The sequence below is a fragment of the Erinaceus europaeus genome, chromosome 1 (genome assembly GCF_950295315.1).
Source record: "Erinaceus europaeus chromosome 1, mEriEur2.1, whole genome shotgun sequence".
NCBI classification, from domain to species: Eukaryota; Metazoa; Chordata; class Mammalia; order Eulipotyphla; family Erinaceidae; genus Erinaceus; species Erinaceus europaeus.
This window is the reverse complement of record NC_080162.1, coordinates 19,181,001-19,200,822: the sequence shown is the minus strand read 5'-3', so window position 1 is coordinate 19,200,822 and position 19,822 is coordinate 19,181,001. Positions and strand designations below refer to the sequence as shown.

Sequence of the window (19,822 nt, the reverse complement as noted above, 5' to 3'; positions counted from 1 at the left end):
TATTATCTATTTGCGTATGAATAAATTCACAAAAATATACACATACAAAATATATATTTATATTGTATAACACATATATTTATATGCATTGTACATATAACTATAGAGTTATAAATATATACATATATACACATGAATATAAGCCATAAATCCATGAAAAATTATTTGGATAGAAATACAAGAAGTTAATGGGTATGCTTTTGTTTTTTAATGGTTTTTTAAATAATTTATTTATGAGAGAGTATCATTCTAGCACATGCCATGCAGGGGATTGAATTCAGGACCTTATGCTTCAGAGTCCAGTGCTTTATCCACTGCGTCACCTCCTAGGCTGCTGAAAACTTTCTCTGATGAGTAAGAAAGAGATATAACAGCACCAATGCTTCCTCTAGTTTTATGGGGAGAGGGATGTTGAGCTGCGCTGTGGAGAAGAAAGAGAGGAGATCCAGAGCGAAGAGGGAACACAAATCTTTATTTGTGCTAGCACCTCAGAGTCGGGTGAGAGAGAAGCAGCTTGGGCCACGTGGAGGTAGCAAAAATGGCAGCCTCACGCAGCAACCTTTCCTGCGTCTAACCACCAAAGTGAAGGGCTGGCAAGAGAGAGAGGTGTGGGAGAAGAGGGGCTTTTATGGGAGTAGCTCTGAAGAGAATGGGAAGGGGGAGGAGTAACCAAAGCACTGCAACTATTGCTGGGGGGAATAGACAATGCCCTGAGGGCATAACATGCTGGAACAGGAGCTCCAAGAATGTCCCAACTCTCAGGGGAACTAGCAATAGCCTGAGGGGACAACATGGCAGATGTGACTGTATCTGCACAATTTCCCAGCAGAGGGGCCAAGCTTGAAGCTGGCCATGCTTATAACAAAGCATAACAATATATCTACATCACCATATTTTTTAATAAGGGAGAAAGAAAGAATATAGCACGTATTCATTTCTGGAACTGAACCTAGGGTATTATATGTGTATCTCCTGTCCTCTACCTGCTGAGGGCCACCTCTCTGCACACCCCCAACAGCTTTCTTTTTCTTTCCCTTTTCTTTCTTTCTTTTTATTTTTATTTATACAAAGGAAATACTGCCAAGACCATAGGAGAAGAGGGGTACAACTCCACACATTAGCGCAATGAGTTAAGCGCCAATGGCGCAAATCTCAAGGACCTGCATAAGGATCCTGGTTGGAGCTCCTGACTCCCCACCTGCAGGGGAGTCCCTTCACAAGTGGTGAGGCAGGTCTGCTGGTATCTTGCTCTCCCCCGCTGTCTTCCCATCCTCTCTCCTATCCAACAACGATGATAACAATAACAGCAATAATAATAACAACAATAGTAATAAACAACAAGGGCAACAAAAGGGAAAAAATAGCCTCCAGGAGCAGTGGATTCGTAGTGCAGGCACGGAGCCCCGGCTATAACCTTGGATGCAAAAAAAAAAAAATGCTACTTTTATATTAAAATGTATCTTAAGTGGAAAAAATTCATAGTAGTGGATGAATTTCTCTAAAATTATGTTATGAAATTTTATTTCGGTAACTAAGGTTAGGATATAGTTTACTCTTTAGATAGCTTAGCATAAATTTGTCTGTTAAACTTTAGAGAGTTATATCTTAAAGATTAGCTATTTTCTGCTGCCCATTGAATTGGAAAGTAACGCATTGCACATTTACCTATTTTTATAAACAAGTTTGTTTCTGAGTGAAACCTTAGTAATGAAACCTTTCACAGCAAATGAGATTCAGCAAATGCAGAAGTTGACAACAATTTTACTAGAAGTTGCTAGTCGACTGAGTGCAATTTTCTTGCAGGAAAATGGTATCATGCTTCTTTAGCTCCAAAGCATTTATCAAAACAAATGTCAATTTGAAACTGCATTGTTTATTATGAGACAATGTTCTAGTGTCAAGTGACAGTATTTTAATGTTCTGCTTAGTCATGAAATGTATTTTGAATTAGGCTGGATGGATAAATGCTGAAATAGGCACAACTAAAATTTAAAGTATAACTAATTTGAAATTGTGTTTTTCAGGTGAAGCTTTGAAAGCATCAGCTGAGAGATTCGCCGATGATCCCTGCTGTTTCCCAAAAAGAGAGGCCGTGGTTCAAGTTGCCCGGGCCTTGTTGACTGCAGTTACCAGACTTCTTATCCTGGCAGATATGACCGACGTAATGTGTCTCTTGCAGTATGTGTCAGCTGTAAGTAAAAGATGACTTAATTTGCCTTAGAATTATTCTCACCTTTAATTCTATTGTCTGAACCTGGTACCAACCCAAATGCATCCTGGTCTTACTCTCATTTTTTCTTTTTTTAAAAAATAATTCATTAATTGATTTATAAAATAGAAGAAGAACGCGTTTGGCAAAGGACAGCCCCTCAACATTAAGTTGGAGGACTCGAAGAGCAGGACCAACAGCTTAAAAGCTGGCAGGAGCTGCTTGTTGCTGGCTTTGAAAGTGACTGGGATCCATGTGGATTCAGTCAGCTAGGAAGGATCGTCAGTTTCCCCAATGAATGGGTACTCAAAATAAAAAATATTGACAAGATCATAGATAAGAGGGGTAGGGTACAATTCCACGCAATTCCCACCATCAGAGTTCCGTATCCCAACCCCTTCCTTGAAAGCTTTCCTATTTTTTTTTTTTTTTTTTTTACCAGAGCACTGCTTATGCTTTTTTACCAGAGCTCTGGCTTATGGTGATGTGGGAGTGAACCTGAGACTTCAGAGCCTCAAGCATGAGAGTCTCTTTGCATAACCATTATATTATCTACTGCCCCCACTTACTCTCATTTCTTAATGTCACCTATCAGAAGCTAATTGGGTTAGTTTGTGAAGCTAATGCATACTTCAGAAGAACAGAGAGGCAGAAATTAATAGCAAAGGCAGTGGGATCATATGAGACATATAAAGTAAATAAAAGATAAACTAAATGAAACAAACATTTGGACTGAAAGATCAGTCAGGTTTACCAGAAGGTAAAGGGGTTAGCTGGGCAAATCAGGAGAAAAAATTGTATAGTGAAGGAAAAAATTGGACTTCTAGTAGTGACTTTAATATAGCATATACATATGTTGATTTTCAGTGATGCATATGTGAAACTTATATAGTATTGTAATGTTTTAATAAAAAAGCATAAATAGGTTAGTGAGAGATTAAAAATCAAGATAACTTACTGCTAAGAAAGTGGCTAAAAGAAAGTTCTAGGTTTTGACCAGATTATTTTTTGTATACTAATAGCTATATTATCATATTCTATTAAGCAAAATTGTCTTTAACTTACCTTTTAGTCATAATCATTTTTTAATTACTAAGTCTAATTTATCCATGCAGCTTTATCTTACTCATGAATGCTTATTTAAAAAAATTTAAAATTTCTTTATTTATTGGGTAAAGAGTGCCAGATATTGAAAGGAAGTGGGGGGGATAGCGAAGGCGAGAGACAGAGACACCGACAGCTCTGCTTCACCACTTATGAAGCTTTCCCCCTGCAGATGGGGACAGAGGACTTGAATCCTTACAAATTGTAATATGTGCGCTCAGCCAGGTGCGCCACCACTCAGCCCCTATAAATGCTTATTTTAATCCTATAATGGAGTGACTGTTTTCTTTGTATTTTCAAATTTCTTTTCTTCTGATAGTTTTTATTATTGCATAAAAGCAATTTGTCACATTTTGTTGTCCTATAAATAGCTTTTTAAAATTAGTGACTTAATATTGATTTATAAAATCATAAGATAATAGAGGTATAATTCCCTAACATTCCCACCACCAGAATTCTATGTCTTTATCCCTCTATTGGAAACTGCAATACTTCTCCCGTGGTCACAGATATGGGTTGACTTATATCTAAAACTATATATCTATATCTGCCCATGTTTTTCCCACGTTCCTGCCTTCACTTCCTTTCTAAGTCACACCTACTCCTATTACTACTTCTAAGTGTCTTTTTCTCTCTGCTTTCTGAAAAGGTAAGGAGTTCCTGGCTTCCACTGGTGTTTTCCAGAGTCACTTCCCTTTCTGAGATGGTACAAAAAGAAGATTCCTAGTGACAAACACTTTGGGTCTTAGTAGAATTGGGATTTAGAGCCCTTTAGTATTCTTCCTCTATCCTTTACCCCTCTGGGAGTATGGTACAATGTTCTTTTTTTGGGTGTAGAAGGTGGGAGTTTTGACTTATATAATTGGTTCTCCGCTGAGGTTGATCCATATCCCAATCCTGTTATTATCATTCCCTAATGGGGGTAGGGCTTTGGAGAGGCGAGGTTCCAGGACACACTGATGAGGTCATTTGCCCAAGGAGATCAGAATGGAATCATAGTAGCATCTGCAACTTGCTGGCTGAAAGGCAGTAAGATATGAGGCAGGACAAAGTGTTTAATAAACAGGAACCAAAAGTTAGAAATAAAGCAGATGAGAGTAGGGACCGTATGGTAGAAAGAAGCTAGGAAGTTTATTTTAGGTATGTTTTGAGGGCTCATATCTTTAGTAATTATTGCTTGAGCTTGATAGTCAACATGGGGGTGGACTAGAGCTGTCTGGGAAGATGGTGCCAGAGTTCAGAATAGAATTAGAAAGCTGGAATAGGGCAGAGAGTAACTCCCAACATTGAAAAATAACTGCAATGTACTGTTTACCACATCCATCTGATCCAGGGTCCACATTCATTCATATTTAACAAAGGAGCCTGAATCCCTTTCAGACTGAGCTCACAGTCCCTGTTCACAGCTGGGAACATTCTAGGCTGCTCTTATCTCAGGACCAGTCTTACTTGAGTGGCAGAGTAGGATGACCCAGCCTGCCTTCGGAGAGTGGGGAAGTTCTTACCATTGCTAGTTTATAGTGAGGGTGAGGTCCCAGAGAGGCCCACAAAAGGTCTTAACAGGGAGTCGGGCTGTAGCGCAGCGGGTTAAGCGCAGGTGGTGCAAAGCACAAGGACCGGCATAAGGATCCCGGTTCGAACCCCGGCTCCCCACCTGCAGGGGAGTCGCTTCACAGGCGGAAAAGCAGGTCTGCAGGTGTCTATCTTTCTCTCCTCCTCTCTGTCTTCCCCTCCTCTCTCCATTTCTCTCTGTCCTATCCAACAACGACAACAACAATAGTAACTACAACAATAAAACAACAAGGGCAACAAAAGGGAATAAATAAATAAAATAAATATAAAAAAAAAAGGTCTTAATGATGATATTCCTGATGGAAGTGGCCAGTGACAGTAGAGAAAGGGATCTGTTGGAGGTCTAAGCCTTTACTATCCATGGGGAAACCAAAGATTCGATAACTAGGATCCCAGGTGATGGGTGGCCTGACAGTGGCCGAAAAGGCCTTCGTCAAGTGAGCCTGTCTCTTGCCCTTTTGCAGCTTTTACAGTCCCTTCTTTATCTGATAAGCTTAGACTTTCTCACAGTTGTTAAAGTGTTGAGTATCATTTGTTGTAGTCAAACTGGTATTAGGTTTATGGGTCTGGCCTCAAGTTAGGGAGGAAATAGACCTAGGATTTTAGAGAGGGTAACATGTACCTCAAGTTTCTCTGCATTTACTTGTTTGTTGATTCTCATAAAGGTCATAGGGACAATAATTGTCATTTACTTGATATGTAGTTTTTTGTCATAATATCTTTTGGCCAATTGCAGACAGTGTTTCTTCTAGTGGTTATCAAGTGGTGACTATTATGCTGATACTCTGTCATAGAGATTAAGAGATGGAAGAATATATCTTATTTTCTTGTACTCTCCCCCACAACCCACTCCAGAGTCTTTTACTTTGGTGCAATACACCAACTCCAGTACATGTTCTGCTTAATTTTTTCTCTTCTGATCTTATTTTTCCACTTCTGTCCATGACTGAGGTCATTCCATATTCCTCCTTCTGTTTTCTCTTCTGATCTTGTTTTTCAACTTCTGCCTGAGAGTGAGATCATCCCATATTCATCCTTCTGTTTCTGACTTATTTCACTTAACATGATTTCTTCAAGCTCCATCTAAGATGGGCTGAAAACAGTGAAGTCACCATTTTTAATACCTGAGTAGTATTCCATTGTGTATATAGACTATAACTTGCTCAGCCACTCATCTGTTGTTGGACACTTGTGTTGTTTCCAGGTTTTGGCTATTACAGATTGTGCTGCTATGAACATGGGCATACACAGATCTTTTTGGATGGGTGTGTTTGGTTCTTTAGGATATATCCCCAGGGAGGAATTGAAGGGTCATAGGGTAAGTCCATTTCTAACCTTCCGAGTGTTCTCCAGACTTCTCTCCACAGAGGTTGGACAAATTTACATTCCTAACAGCACTGCAGGAGAGTTCCTTTGACCCCACAACCTCTCCAGCATTTGTTGCTCCTACTTTTTCTGATGTATGACATTCTTACAGGAGTGAAGTGGTATCTCGTTGTTGTTTTTATTTTCATTCCTGACAATCAATGACTTGGAGCATTTTTTCATGTTTCTCGACCTTTTGGATCTCTTCTGTGTTGAATATTCTGTCAATGTTCTCTCCCCATTTTTGGATGGGTCATTTGTTGTCTTGTTGTTGAGTTTGGCAAGCTCTTTATATATTTTGGTTATTAGCCTCTTGTCTGATGTATGGCATGTGAAGATCTCCCATTCTGTGAGGGGTCTCTGTTTGGATAGTGGTCTCTTTTACTGTTCAGACGTTTTTTAATTTGATGTAGTTCCATTGATTTATGCTTGCCTTAGTCTTCTTTGCAATTGGATTCATTTTATTGAAGATGTATTTAAGATTTATGCAGAAAAGAGTTCTGCCAATATTTCTCTCTAAGTATCTCATAGTTTCTGGTCTAACATCCAAATCCTTTATCCACTTGGAATTTACTTTTGTGTTTGGTGAAATAATAGTAGTTCAGTTTCATTCTTCTGCATGTTTCAACCCATTGTTTCCAACACCATTTGTTGAAGAGACTCATCTTTCCCCATTTAATAGTGTGGGCACCTTTGTCAAAGATTAGATGTCCACAGGCTTATTTTGGGCTCTCAATTCTATTCCACTGGTCAGTGTGTCTATTCTTGTTTCAGTGCCAAGCAGTTTCAATTACAATGGCCCTATAATACTTAAAAAATTTATTTATTGGGGGATTAATGGTTTACAGTCGACAGTAAAATACAATAGTTTGTACATGCATAACATTTCCCAGTTTCTCCCATAACAATTCAACCCCCACTAGGTTCTCCTTTGCCATCATATTAGTCTGATGACTTCTGCTCAGCCTCTTGGGCCATGACCTCATTGAACTTCCTCCTTGAAAAAGGCTGTAATTGGTATAAACTTTATTATTTTGAAGGTAAAAGATTTAGCAAGAACAGATGATAGAATGTTTGAGTCTGGGGTGTAGACATCAGTGTGGTGGTTTGGTTTAGGGATGTAGTAGTTTATCCTGTTGGCATGAATAGATGCAGAGCTATGAAGTCTGAGTGCAGGGACATCTGGTCAGTTTTTGTAGGAGATATGCAGATTTTAAACCTAAAATACTTCAGTTGGTGTTAATGTAAGTTGGTTTCACATGCATGAAGCTATCAGGTAGAGTCAGTACACCATGCACTCCTGAAAGGGTGTAGGTTCCTGAGGACAGCTCCAGTGCTATACTATAGGATGGTGGTGATTGGGATATTAGGCATGCTACTGTAGTTCTTGTGAGGTGAGTCAGTGGACACTGTGTCTTGCTGGCATACCCTTTCAAGAAACTGAAGCAAGAAAGTAGGTCTCCCTTTGGAAAGTGGGGCAGTACCTACAACTTCTGCTCTACAGTGAAGGCAAGGTCCTTTAGAAGCCCACAAGAGAATAGGGTCCCAGCTGATGGAGTGGCCTGATAGTGACTAAAGAATCATCGTTAAAGTATGCCAGTCTCTTGCCCTTATTCAACTTTTGCAGTACTTGCTTTGATAAGGTTAGCTTTGGAATGAGTGAGGGAAGTATAATAGGAAGTAGGTGAGGAGGGTATCTAATTCTATGTAGACACTTTCATTATGAACTTTATACTGACTCACTACAGACTATTGTGTATTTTTGCTTTCAGGTATATATTTTGCCTTAATTTATGGATACATGTGAACATATGCCCTATCTCATGGGACCTGGTCTATATCTAGGTTTTGGGACTTTGTTAGGAAGTGAACCACCAGGAATGGGATTAGAGAAAACTATGAAAGGAAAGGTCTCACCTGAGTAATGAGGGTGAAGAGTTGACATTCCATGCCTGACGTCTCTGGACATAGTCTGAAGTGAGGCATACTGAGGTGGTACTCATCACGTTGATTAGGTTGGGATCAGTGGATGCAATCATTTGGTATGAATTTAGAGAAGCATGCAGGAGAGTGAGCCCCACCCTAGAAGTTCCAGGACTGGGGTAATATAGGCTCTATAGTTGAAGCGGGAGGTTCCTGCTGTCTTAAGGTTTAAGAAGGCAATAGATAGTTATTGCTATAATCACATTATTTGGCAAATGGGTTAACTTTGCTGTATCACACACAACATCACCATAACTTATGTCCTTTGATATTATTTGTATCTAACTGTGCCACTGGTTGCTTTTGTTCTCCCTGGTCTAAGCTTTTAAGAGAGTCAACATATCAAAGACTCAGCCTATGTATTAAAAAGAGTCTGTATTTTAAAAAGTTTGAGGCATTCAATTTTCCCCCTCATATTAATTAGTGATTTATATGACTACACATTAATAGGAGTGTACATAAATACCATTCCCACCACCAAAAGACTGTGTCCCATCCCATCCCCCCACCCCTTGAAGCCGAACATCCACCCTCACCCTCAACCCAAGGATTTTACTTTGGTGCCTTACTCCAAATTTAGTCAGATCCTGCTTTTAGTTTCCCTTTCTGTTCTTCTTTCTGAACTTCTTTTGATGAGTGGGATCATCCCATACTCATCTTTATCTTTCTGATTTAGCTCACTTAACATAATTCCTTCTAGCTCCATCCAAGACGGGTCAGAGAAGGTGGGTTCATTGTTCTTAATAGCTGTGTAGTATTCCATTGTGTATATATACCACAGCTGTCTCAGCCACTCATCTGTTGTTGGGCACCTAGTTTGCTTCCAGGTTTTAGCTATTATGAATTGTGCTGCTCTGAACATAGGTGTACACATATCTTTTTTGGTTTGATGTTATGGAGTCCTTGGGGTATATCCTTAGGAGAGGAATTACTGGGTCATATGGAAGGTCCATGATGTTCCATTCTCCAAAAGGAGTATGGAAACATACTCTATGCTACAACTGAAGAAGATGGGTCAATATTGGACAGCTTGAAATGTTCCTACTCATGACCACAGAATGAGAACTCAGATCTACAGGGATGTAGAAGTCACATAGGCTTCTAAGCTGAATATGGGCCCCAGATCACATCAAATCAATGGGGTTTATGGTTTACAGTAAACAATATTTATACACCTTTCCTATATTTGGGAGCTACTCTCTTCCCTGATCCAGCTTTCTGGTCCTTTTTCAAGCTATGACATCATCTCCCCAGACAAGAACTTGGATCCACCTGCATATCAGATTTCAGGCTCAGAGAAAAAAAAAACTAGCATTGCTACAAGCCCTTTGGAATATAACTAAGATATGCCTACTAGCAATCTACAAAATGGAGGACCCCCCACCCACCCACCCAAGTCTTCATCTGCACTGTTCCAGCCTTTAGGTTCATGATTGGTCAACAATTTGTTTGGCTTTGTATGTTAACTCTCTTTTCAGTCACCAGGTTCCAGATACTAGCATGATGTCAACCAGACTTCCCTGGACAGACAACCCCACCAATGTGTCCTAGAGCTTTGCTTCCCCAGAGCCCCACCCCACTAGGGAAAGAGAGAGGCAGGCTGGGAGTATGGATTGACCTGGCAATGCCCTTGTTCACTGGGGAAGCAATTACAGAAGTCAGATCTTCCACCGTCTGCATCCCACAGTGACCTTGGGTCCATACTCCCAGAGGGATAAAGAATAGGAAAGCTATTAGGGGAGGGGGTGGGATACAGAAATCTGGTTGTGGGAATTATGTGGCGTTGTACCCCTCTTATCCTATGGTTTTGTCAATGTTTCATATATATATATATATATATATATATATATATATATGAAACATTGACAAAACAACATCTACAAGAGGGTTTATGATGACATTCCTGATGGAAGTGGGAAGTGATGGTGAAGAGAGGGATCTACTAGAGGTCTAGGCCCATCACATCATGGTGTGACCATCATGACTAGGGCCCCAGATGGTGGGGAGACTTGGAATTGACCATTTCATTTAATGTCTCAGTCTTGATCTTTCTTCCTCCCTTCCTTTTTTTTTTTTTTCTCCCTGTGATCTGTCTCTTGCTAAAAGTTGTTTGTTGAAATCTCCTATTATTATTGCATTGCAATCAGTGTATCCTTTGTGGTCAGTTAGAACTTGTTTGGTATAGTTAGGTGCCACCATATTGCATTCATATATATTGATGATAGTTGTTGAATGTACTTTTCAACCATGATATGGTTTCTCTCCCTGCATTTTTATGATCTTATTTTGTATTAAAGTAGTTCATTTGACCTGAGAATAGCAATTCCTGCACTTCTTTTTGAATCACTGGTTTGGAATGATCTCTATCTTTTCACTGAGATTATGTTTGTCTTTGCTTTGAATGGGACTTTTTTATAGACAGAGAATCAATGGATTCTATTTTTTTAAAAAAACCCATCTTTCCATTAGTAAATTTAAATCATTCACATTTAGTGTTATTATTGATATAGGTGGCTTCCCCACTGACACTCTACTTTCTGGTTGTTTCCTGTTTTCATTGTTACTTTTCTATGGTCTTTACTGTTCCCAAGAGGAGGATTAATGTTGTCAGTATGGTCTGAGTCTTCTTCTCCACCCCCTTCTCTTCCTTCTGGTTGTATGTATTTATTCATCTACATTCAGACAGTAATGTTTTTTATTATTAATTTTTTTCTAGTTCACTTTTTATTAGTGATTTACATGATTACGGGTGCTGTCTTTGTTGATCTCACAGCAGCCTATGACATGGTCTGGCACCGTGGTCTCCTAGTCAAGATCTCAAGATGCCTGCCTCCATGGGTGGCCAACACTATATCATTTCTTCTCCAAAACAGAAGATTCTGGGTACATCTGGGTGACAAGTCTAGCAGATGGAGACTTGTCTCAAGTGGCCTCCCCCAGGGCTCTGTTCTGGCTCCTACGCTATTTAATATTTACATCAATGACCTCCCAGAAACTTCTTCAAGGAAGTTCATCTACGCCGATGACATCTGCTGTGCAACTCAGGCATCCAAGTTTGACATCCTCGAGGAAACACTCACGAAAGACATGTCTCTGATATCTGATTACTGTAAAAAATGGCGACTAATCCCTAGCACTGCAAAAAATGGTATCATCTGTTTTCCATCTACACCATGCCTCGGCCTCGCGTGAGCTTAATGTGCAGCTTGGCGATACGAGAATCCGGCATGAAGCCCAGCCAGTCTATCTTGGCATTACTCTCGATCGCACTCTGTCATTTCACGAACATCTCATAAAAACTGCAGCAAAGGTGGGCGCGAGGAATAACATCATTGCAAGACTGGCCAGCTCCTCATGGGGTGCGAGCGCTTCCACACTACGATCATCATCTCTGGCATTATGCTATTCCACTGCAGAATACTGTGCCCCAGTATGGTTCCGTAGCCCCCATGTCCACTTGGTCGATTCCAAATTATATTCCTCCATGAGGATCCTTTCTGGAACCATCCGTTCCACCCTGGTTCCATGGCTGCCAGTTCTTAGCAACATCGCCCCGCCAGATATTCGTCGGGATGCGGCATCATCTAAGTTCATTTCCCACGTCTACACTCGACCGGACCTGCCAATATGCGCGGATATCTTTGCCCACCCTGTTCAACGCTTGACGTCTCGTCACCCAATCTGGTCCCCTACGCCTACACTGAACTTCTCTGTTCCAGTCTCTTGGAAACAGCTGGCAGTCAGCTGAGGTAAAGAACAAACACCTCATCACAGACCCCTGCAAGCGTCAACCCGGCTTTGACCTAGCACGTTATGATTGGGCCCTCCTCAATCGCTATCGAACAGGCCATGGCCGGTGTGCCGCTATGTTCCATCGCTGGGGAGCCAGAGACGACCCGAACTGCCCCTGTGGCTACAGACAGACTATGACCCACATAGTCAACGACTGCCACCTCTCCAGATTCAAAGGAGGTCTCAAAACTTTACATCAGGCTCAATCTGATGCTGTTGACTGGCTACGGAAGAAGGGCAAACGCTAGAAGAAGATAAGATAATAGGAGTATAGTTCCACACCACTCCCAGGACCAAAATTATGTTTCCTCATTCCCACAGTGATAACCACTATAGTTCTCCCAAGGCTTTAGAGTAAGGTTGAATTACCTCCACCCCAAGTTCATGTGTTTCTGTTCTCTATATATTATGTATGTGTGAAACCATCAGGTAGTTACCCTTCATTTTCTTACTTAGACAGTGATGCTTTTCACTTTACCAGCAATCACAGCTGTATTCTGATGAGATTTATTGTGCTGTATTGTTGTAATATTTGTTATACTAGGGAAGAGCACTATGGTTCTGCTCCAGAAATATAGTCAGTTTTTATTACTTCCAGGACCTCATACATGCGTGATTTTATCAATTCAGATTCATTTTTCAATTACTTTTGTTTCAGATAAATATACAGAGACATAGAGATACATATAAAGACAGAGAAGAGAGAGATACCATAGCACTGGAACACTCAAAGCTATGGCCATAACACTCCCCATGTGGTGTCTGGGCATGAAATTAGGTCTCTTGCATGGCAAGGTATATATCTAACCAGTTGGACTATCCTCCAGTCCTAGTATTTGCTTTTTCAAAAGGGTATTTTACAGTATATAACAATATGGTTAACCTTGACTATATTCTGCCAGGTGAAATAAGCTAATTGCTAAGACAAACTGCATGACTTCACTTATATGAGGTATCTAACGTATTCTAAACCATAGAGAATGGAATGCTGGTTGCCAAGGATCCAGGGATAGAGGAGAAGGGATATGCAGAAGATAATCAGTAGGACAAAGTTGGAGTTAAGCAAGTGAATAAACTCTAATGATACAATGTAGAACATAGTACTTCTCATCAAGTAATAAAATATTACATACTTTTATTAAATATTTTTAAAGTGCAGACCTCACGTTATTTTTACCATAATAAACTATCATTTATTTTTTCATACTACTGAATGAAATAATCAAAAATGTGTCATTTTATTTTTCACATACATGTGTTTCACAGAAATGAGGCTTAATAAACAGCTATTTGTTGGTATGCTACTAATCCTGCTTCTAAAACCCCTTGTGTTTCATTGGTTTAATCCCCCCTGCTTAACACTGTATTCTATTTACATAACCACTGTTAACTAAGCACCGCCCTGCCTGCAGGGCATTGGTTTAATCCCCACTGGTTCATGATGTCTTTTTGCTCCACCCCCTCTCCTAGTATACCCTGATTTCCACCAGCCTTTTTTCGCTCCACCCTCTCTAGGTTACATCCTGTTTCCACCCTACTTGGCGAGTATATATAAGGACAGGATTGTGATTAGAGATGGCTTAGATTGTGCTGCATTCCACATGAATAAAGAGATACTGCTTCCCAGCTCAGTCATGAGTCCCTGGTCGTCTGTCTCCCGCCCGTGAAGCTAGCCTGGCAGCTATTGAGATGATGCTCAATGACCACTGAGTGATTTTGTTCCTCACTCACTATTGAAAGGTGTCATGAGTGTAGTGACAATGATTTCTCACTTTCTTGTATCATTTAAACAGTACGGTAAAACTGGGTTGTAAATTATATTAGGACAAGTCTTCTTTTTTCCTTTTCATTTCTTATGTGTCTGTTGCCCAATTCATGATAATTATTTACTGAGAGGTATTTCATTTTTTCTTATCAGATTTATAGCAACTGTCTGAAGAAGAGACACAAGGACAGTTTCTCCCATTTTACAGATAACACCTGGTCAAAGATATGAAATTATTAAGTAGTATAGCAAAGACCTGAACCCAGACTTTGAGATAAGCATAGTTTCAATTCTATAGGACTAAATTAGACTTCAAGTCTGATTTTGTTCTGTGTTCTTAATTTAACTTTTTTTGTTTTTTGCCAATTTAAAAAATATTTCTTTTTCCTGTTGCTCTTTTTTGTTTAAATTGATTTAAGAAAGGAGACATTAACAAAACCATAGAATGAGAGGGGTACAATTCTGCACAATTCCCATAATGCAATCTCCACATCCCACCCCCTCCCGATAGCCTTCCCATTCTCTATCTCTCTGGGAGTATGGATCCAGAGTCATTGTGGGTTGCAGAGGGTGGAAGGTCTGGCTTCTGTAATTGCTTCCCCACTGAACATGGGCGTTGACTGGTCGATCCATACTCCCAGTCTGTCTCTCTCTTTCCCTAGTAGGGTGGGGCTCTGAGGAAGTGGCACTCCAGTACACATTGATTGGGTCATCTGTCCAGGGAAGTCTGGTCAGCATCCGGAACCTGGTGGCTGAAAAGAGAGTTAACATACAAAGCCAAACAAATTGTTGAACAATCATGGACCTAAAAACTGTAGTAGTGCAGATGAAGTGTTGGGGGTATTCTCTGCATGCTCTTGTGTACTTCTGCTTTCAGGTATATATTTTTCCCCTAGTTTATGGACACAGGTGAACCTATGCTCTATCTCAGGGGACCTGGACTGTATCTAGGTTTAGGGACTTTATTGGGGAGTGGAACACCTGGAATGGAATTAGAGAATACTATGAAAGTAAAGGTCTCACCCGAGTGATGAAGCTGAAGGGTTGTCTGTCGGGCTTAGCTTTGCAGGCGGGAGACAGATGACCCGGGACTCATGGTTGAGCTGTACGCAGTATCTCTTTATTCATGCAGGACGCAGCACAATCTAAGCCGAACTAAACTAAACTAAAACTAAATGAAACTAAAACTAACAATTGCTGTCCTTATATATACTTTCCAAGTAGAGTGTGAACAGGATGTGATGTAGAGAGGGTGAAGAGAAAAGTGACTGGTGAAAATCAGGGTGTGACAAGGAGAGGGGGCAGAGCAAAAACACATCATGAACCAGTGGGGATTGAACCAATGCCCTGCAGTGGTTATGTAAATAGAATACAGTGTTAAGCAGGGGTGATTAAACCAAATGAAACAGAAGGGGTTTTTAGAAGCAGAATTAGAAGCATACCAACAATTCCCCCTTTCTTTTTAACTAATGGCAATAGTATCAGGAGTGTGAGGTGAACAGAAACCTATATCATACAGGCGTTTTCAAGAGAACTGGCATATGACATGGAGGAACAAAATAGGAGAGTAGCAATAACCAGTGTGATGCCAAGGGGAGAATTTCCTGCCTCAAAGGGCAAGGCCTAGCAGGCGAAAGGGCATTTCTTGCCTCTGGTGTCATCTATTGCCTCTGGGGGCGCTTAATGCCTCTGTGGACATCTCTTGCCTCAAAGGGCATTTCCTACCTCTCTGGGCAGAACCTAGAAGGAGGGGAAGTTTCCTGACTCTGGGAACAGAGCCTGCAGACGAGGGGGCACGGCCTATAAAGTCCCAAGGCAACTGGCTGAAGTTAGTCTTTGAGAAACACAGCAGCGTGTACCAGTAAGTCCGATGGAAGTGTCAGTCCAAAGTAGATGACTACGGAAGAAAATGCCAAGGGATGAAATGCTACATGTCTGTCTCGATAGGGAATGTCGGCCACCGGAATTCTGCTTTTCTGTAGAGAGTGAGCTTTGGATTCTGTGAATCTGTTTCTTCAGGTCATGCCAGGTCACATCATTGGTTTCTGGGGGTGTGTTGTAGTCATTCCATCTTGTGGGTGATGTCAGAGAACAGGAGTCCAAATGGATTTCCAGGAATTCCATTTGAGTAGATGCTTTTTCATGTGAAGACTTGACAGCTGAAATTCACTTACTTGTCAAACAAAACTTGTAGCAGATTAGAAGTTTACTATAATTGATAACTCCATTATAATTGGAAGTCCTTTCTAGTATCATTTCAAGGTTGTTAAAACAGTTTAAACTCAATAAAATGTGGAAAGGTAAACAGAAGAACCACGGTTAGAAGCCTCAGGCATGAGAATCATTAACATAATCATCGCACTATCTGCCCCACCCATAACTCATACAGTTTTCAGGATTAAACGTTTCAGATTTATGCCAAGACGTAAAAAAAAAAAAGAAATTAAAGGAGGAAAAAACAATTTTTTGGATTGTTTCTGGATGTCTCTAGAAATCATGGCTGCGTCCAGCATTTTTTTTTGTCAATGTCATACAAAAATTCAGTCATTTAAATCACTCTCTTATGAAACAGATCTCACCATGTAGCATCATGAGTCCCCGGAGGGTGTCCTAGTTCAAAAAGCTCCTTGAAATTCCATTTAGGGTGCTTCTGACTGTTCCTGCTGGATTGCTTCAGGCATCTATTTTTAAAAGCGTCTTCCCATTGAAGAAAGAATCCAATCAGGAGAGTAGAACTAACCACGTGTCTCCATTCTTGGGGACTGCCAGGGTACTCGAGAATGCTCCTCAAAATAGAGTAGTCCTTCTCCATGGGAAACATGCGAGTAGAAGTCCAGAAAGTCCCAGGGAAAATCTCCGTGCATATCCCAGGTCTACGATCACGGTCATAAAGAACCAAATTGTGGCCCAGAGCAAAATGTAGTCCTTCTCCTCGGGAATCAGAATCCAGAAAGTCCAAGGAGAAATCTCCATGCATCTTCCAAGTTCTATGATCCTGGTCATAAGAAACCAAAGTTCCCAGTCAGGGAACCGAAGTGTGGCCCAGAGTAAAATGTTCCAGAGACAGAGTAACTGTCTCATGATGAAACAGTAGAGGATTTGGCAAACCTCTTCATAAGTATAAAGGCAACCCATGGTGGATGGGTAGCCAGCTTTACTTATCTGGGAGATGGGCGGGTTAGGTCCCACGTCGGTGCCAGTCCCTGTTTCAGGCGCCATTATGTCGGACTAGCTTCGCGAGTGGAGACAGATGACCTGGGACTCATGGTTGAGCTGTACGCAGTATCTCTTTATTCATGCAGGATGCAGCACAATCTAAGCCGAACTAAACTAAACTAAAACTAAACGAAACTAAAACTAACAATTGCTGTCCTTATATATACTTTCCAAGTAGGGTGTGAACAGGATGTGACGTAGAGAGGGTGGAGAGAAAAGTGACTGGTGAAAATCAGGGTGTGACAAGGAGAGGGGGCGGAGCAAAAACACATCATGAACCAGTGGGGATTGAACCAATGCCCTGCAGTGGTTATGTAAATTGAATAGTGGTTATGTAAATAGAATACAGTGTTAAGCAGGGGGGATTAAACCAAATGAAACAGAAGGGGTTTTTAGAAGCAGAATTAGAAGCATACCAACAGTTGTCATTCCACACCTGAAGTCTCTGGTCACAGTCTGAAGTGCAGCATGCTGGGGTGGCACTCGTTGTGTTGATTAGGTTGCAACCTGCGGATACAATATTATTTGATTTGAATTGAGAGCAGCAAGCAGAAAAGTGGGCCCCACCCTAAGTTTCCAGGACTGGGGGAAATATAGGCTCTGTAGTGGAAATGTGAGGTTCCTGTTGTCTTCGGGTTCAAGAAGACAATGGATAGTTACTGTTATCATCACATTATTTAGTGATAGGGTTAACTTTGGAAAGTCCCTTTGATAGGGTTTGGGTATAGTACCAAGCATCTTGTATATAGCTGTGCTGTCAGTTGCTTCTGTTCTCCCTGGTCTAGGCTTTTGGGAGAGAACATATAAAAGACCGCCTATGTATTAAAAAGACTCAGTCTGTGTTTTAAGAAGTTCTGGACATATCATCAGTTTTTTGCCTCTCATATTAATTAAATAGTGGTTTATATAATATTTACACTTTAATAGGATTGTACATAAACACCACTCCCACCACCAAAAGACTGTGTCCCATCCCCACTTAATTTAACTTGTTACTACATAAAATCATTTGAGATATATATGTATGCACATTTGTTTTAGTTTTCTGCTTTAGCTGTCAACTACTTTGTGTATTTGTATGTTGCTAGGAACTTGTGCATGTATGGTTTCACTGTTCTGGAGATGAATTTTCTTTTTTATATTTAAAAAAATTTTTATTTATAAAATGGAAATATTGACAAGACCAGAGGATAAGAGGGGCACTACTCCACACAGTTCCCACCACGAGAGCTCCATATCCAATCTCTTCCTTGATAGCTGTCCCATTCTTCATTCTTCTGGGAGTATGGACCCAGGATTATTATGGGGTGCAGAATGTGGGATGTATGGCTTCTATAATTGCTTCCCTGCTGAACATGGGTGTTAACAGGTCAATCCATACTCCCAGCCTGTGGAGATGAATTTTCTATCCAGGTGGGGAGAGAGGGAGAGGGAGTGATATATTATGTCACTACATCTTGGCACTCTCTGTGGTGCTAGGGCTCAAACCTGGACCACAAGTATGGTAAGGCAAGCACCCTGATTGCTGACTATTTCTCTGGCCACTAACTTATGTTTTGTTATTTATTTATTTACTTATTTATTCATTCATTTATTTTGCATAAAGAGACAGGTAGAGTGTGGAAGAGCCCATAGCACTGAAGCATCCTTTAATATGTTGGGACCAGACTTACCCTGGGCCATCCAAATGGCAGTGCCACACACTATCCCAGTGAGCTATTTTGTCATCCCTCCAACTTACTTTTAATGACCGGTATTATTATCTTGTATGTTCATTAGAAAATACTGGGACTGGATGGTGGCCCATGGTTGAGTGCACATGTTACAATGTGCAAGGACCCAGGTTCAAGCCCCCAGTCTCCACCTGCAGGGGGAAAGCTTCACAAGTGGTAAAGCAGTGCTGCAGGTGTCTCTCTGTCTCTCAATCTCTCTATCTCCCCTTCTTGATTTCTGAATGTCTCTATCCAATAAATAAATAAAATAAAAAATAAAAAAATGAATCTTAAAAAAAAGAAAATATTTATGACATCCAAAAAAATCATGTTGAGATAAATAAGTTTTTTTTTGTAGTACTTCACTTTTGGTTGCCACATTTAAGTAAGGTAGATCAGTCATTTCTCTTTCATTCTTTCTTTCTTTTTACATAGATAGACACACACACACACACACACACACACACACACACACACACACACACACACACACACCAGCACCGACACATCATTCAGTCCACTAGGTGGAGTAGGCTCAAACTGGGGTTGTGCACATAGTAATGCACAAAGTTATCGAAGTGAGCTATTTTGCCAGCTTGCTATTTATTTTTCTTAAAGCAAGTTCATTTTATATTTATAAGGTGTTGATATATTTTTCTTTTGACTATTCCTTCAGTTTTAGTCTCTAGAATTTTTTGACATTGCTTCAGATCAACATTTTAAAAAAATTTTCTTTATTGAGGAATTAGTGTTTTACATTCAACAGTAAACACAATAGTTTGTACATGCATAACAGTTCCCAGTTTTAAATATAATAATACAACCCCCACTAGGTCCTCTGTCATCCTTTTTGGACCTGTATTCTCCCCACCCACCCACCCCAGAGTCTTTTACTTTGGTGCAATACGCCAATTCCATTTCAGGTTCTACTTGTGTTTTCTTTTCTGATCTTGTTTTTCAACTTCTGACTGAGAGTGAGATCATCCCATATTCATCCTTCTGTTTCTGACTTATTTCACTCAATATGAATTTTTCAAGGTCCATCCAAGATTGGCTGAAAACGGTGAAGTCACCATTTTTTTATAGCTGAGTAGTATTTCATTG

At 40.5% G+C, this 19,822-nt stretch overlaps 1 protein-coding gene across 1 annotated transcript in view; it reads left to right on the top strand.

Annotated features, from left to right (window-relative positions):
• Positions 1–19,822, top strand: part of CTNNA3 (catenin alpha 3) — a 1,573,756-nt gene that overhangs the window by 82,335 nt on the left and 1,471,599 nt on the right. The window contains exon 4 of the mRNA XM_060193489.1: positions 2,025–2,191. Within this exon, the coding sequence (XP_060049472.1) occupies positions 2,025–2,191 (167 nt within the window). The remainder of the gene's footprint in view (positions 1–2,024; positions 2,192–19,822) is intronic.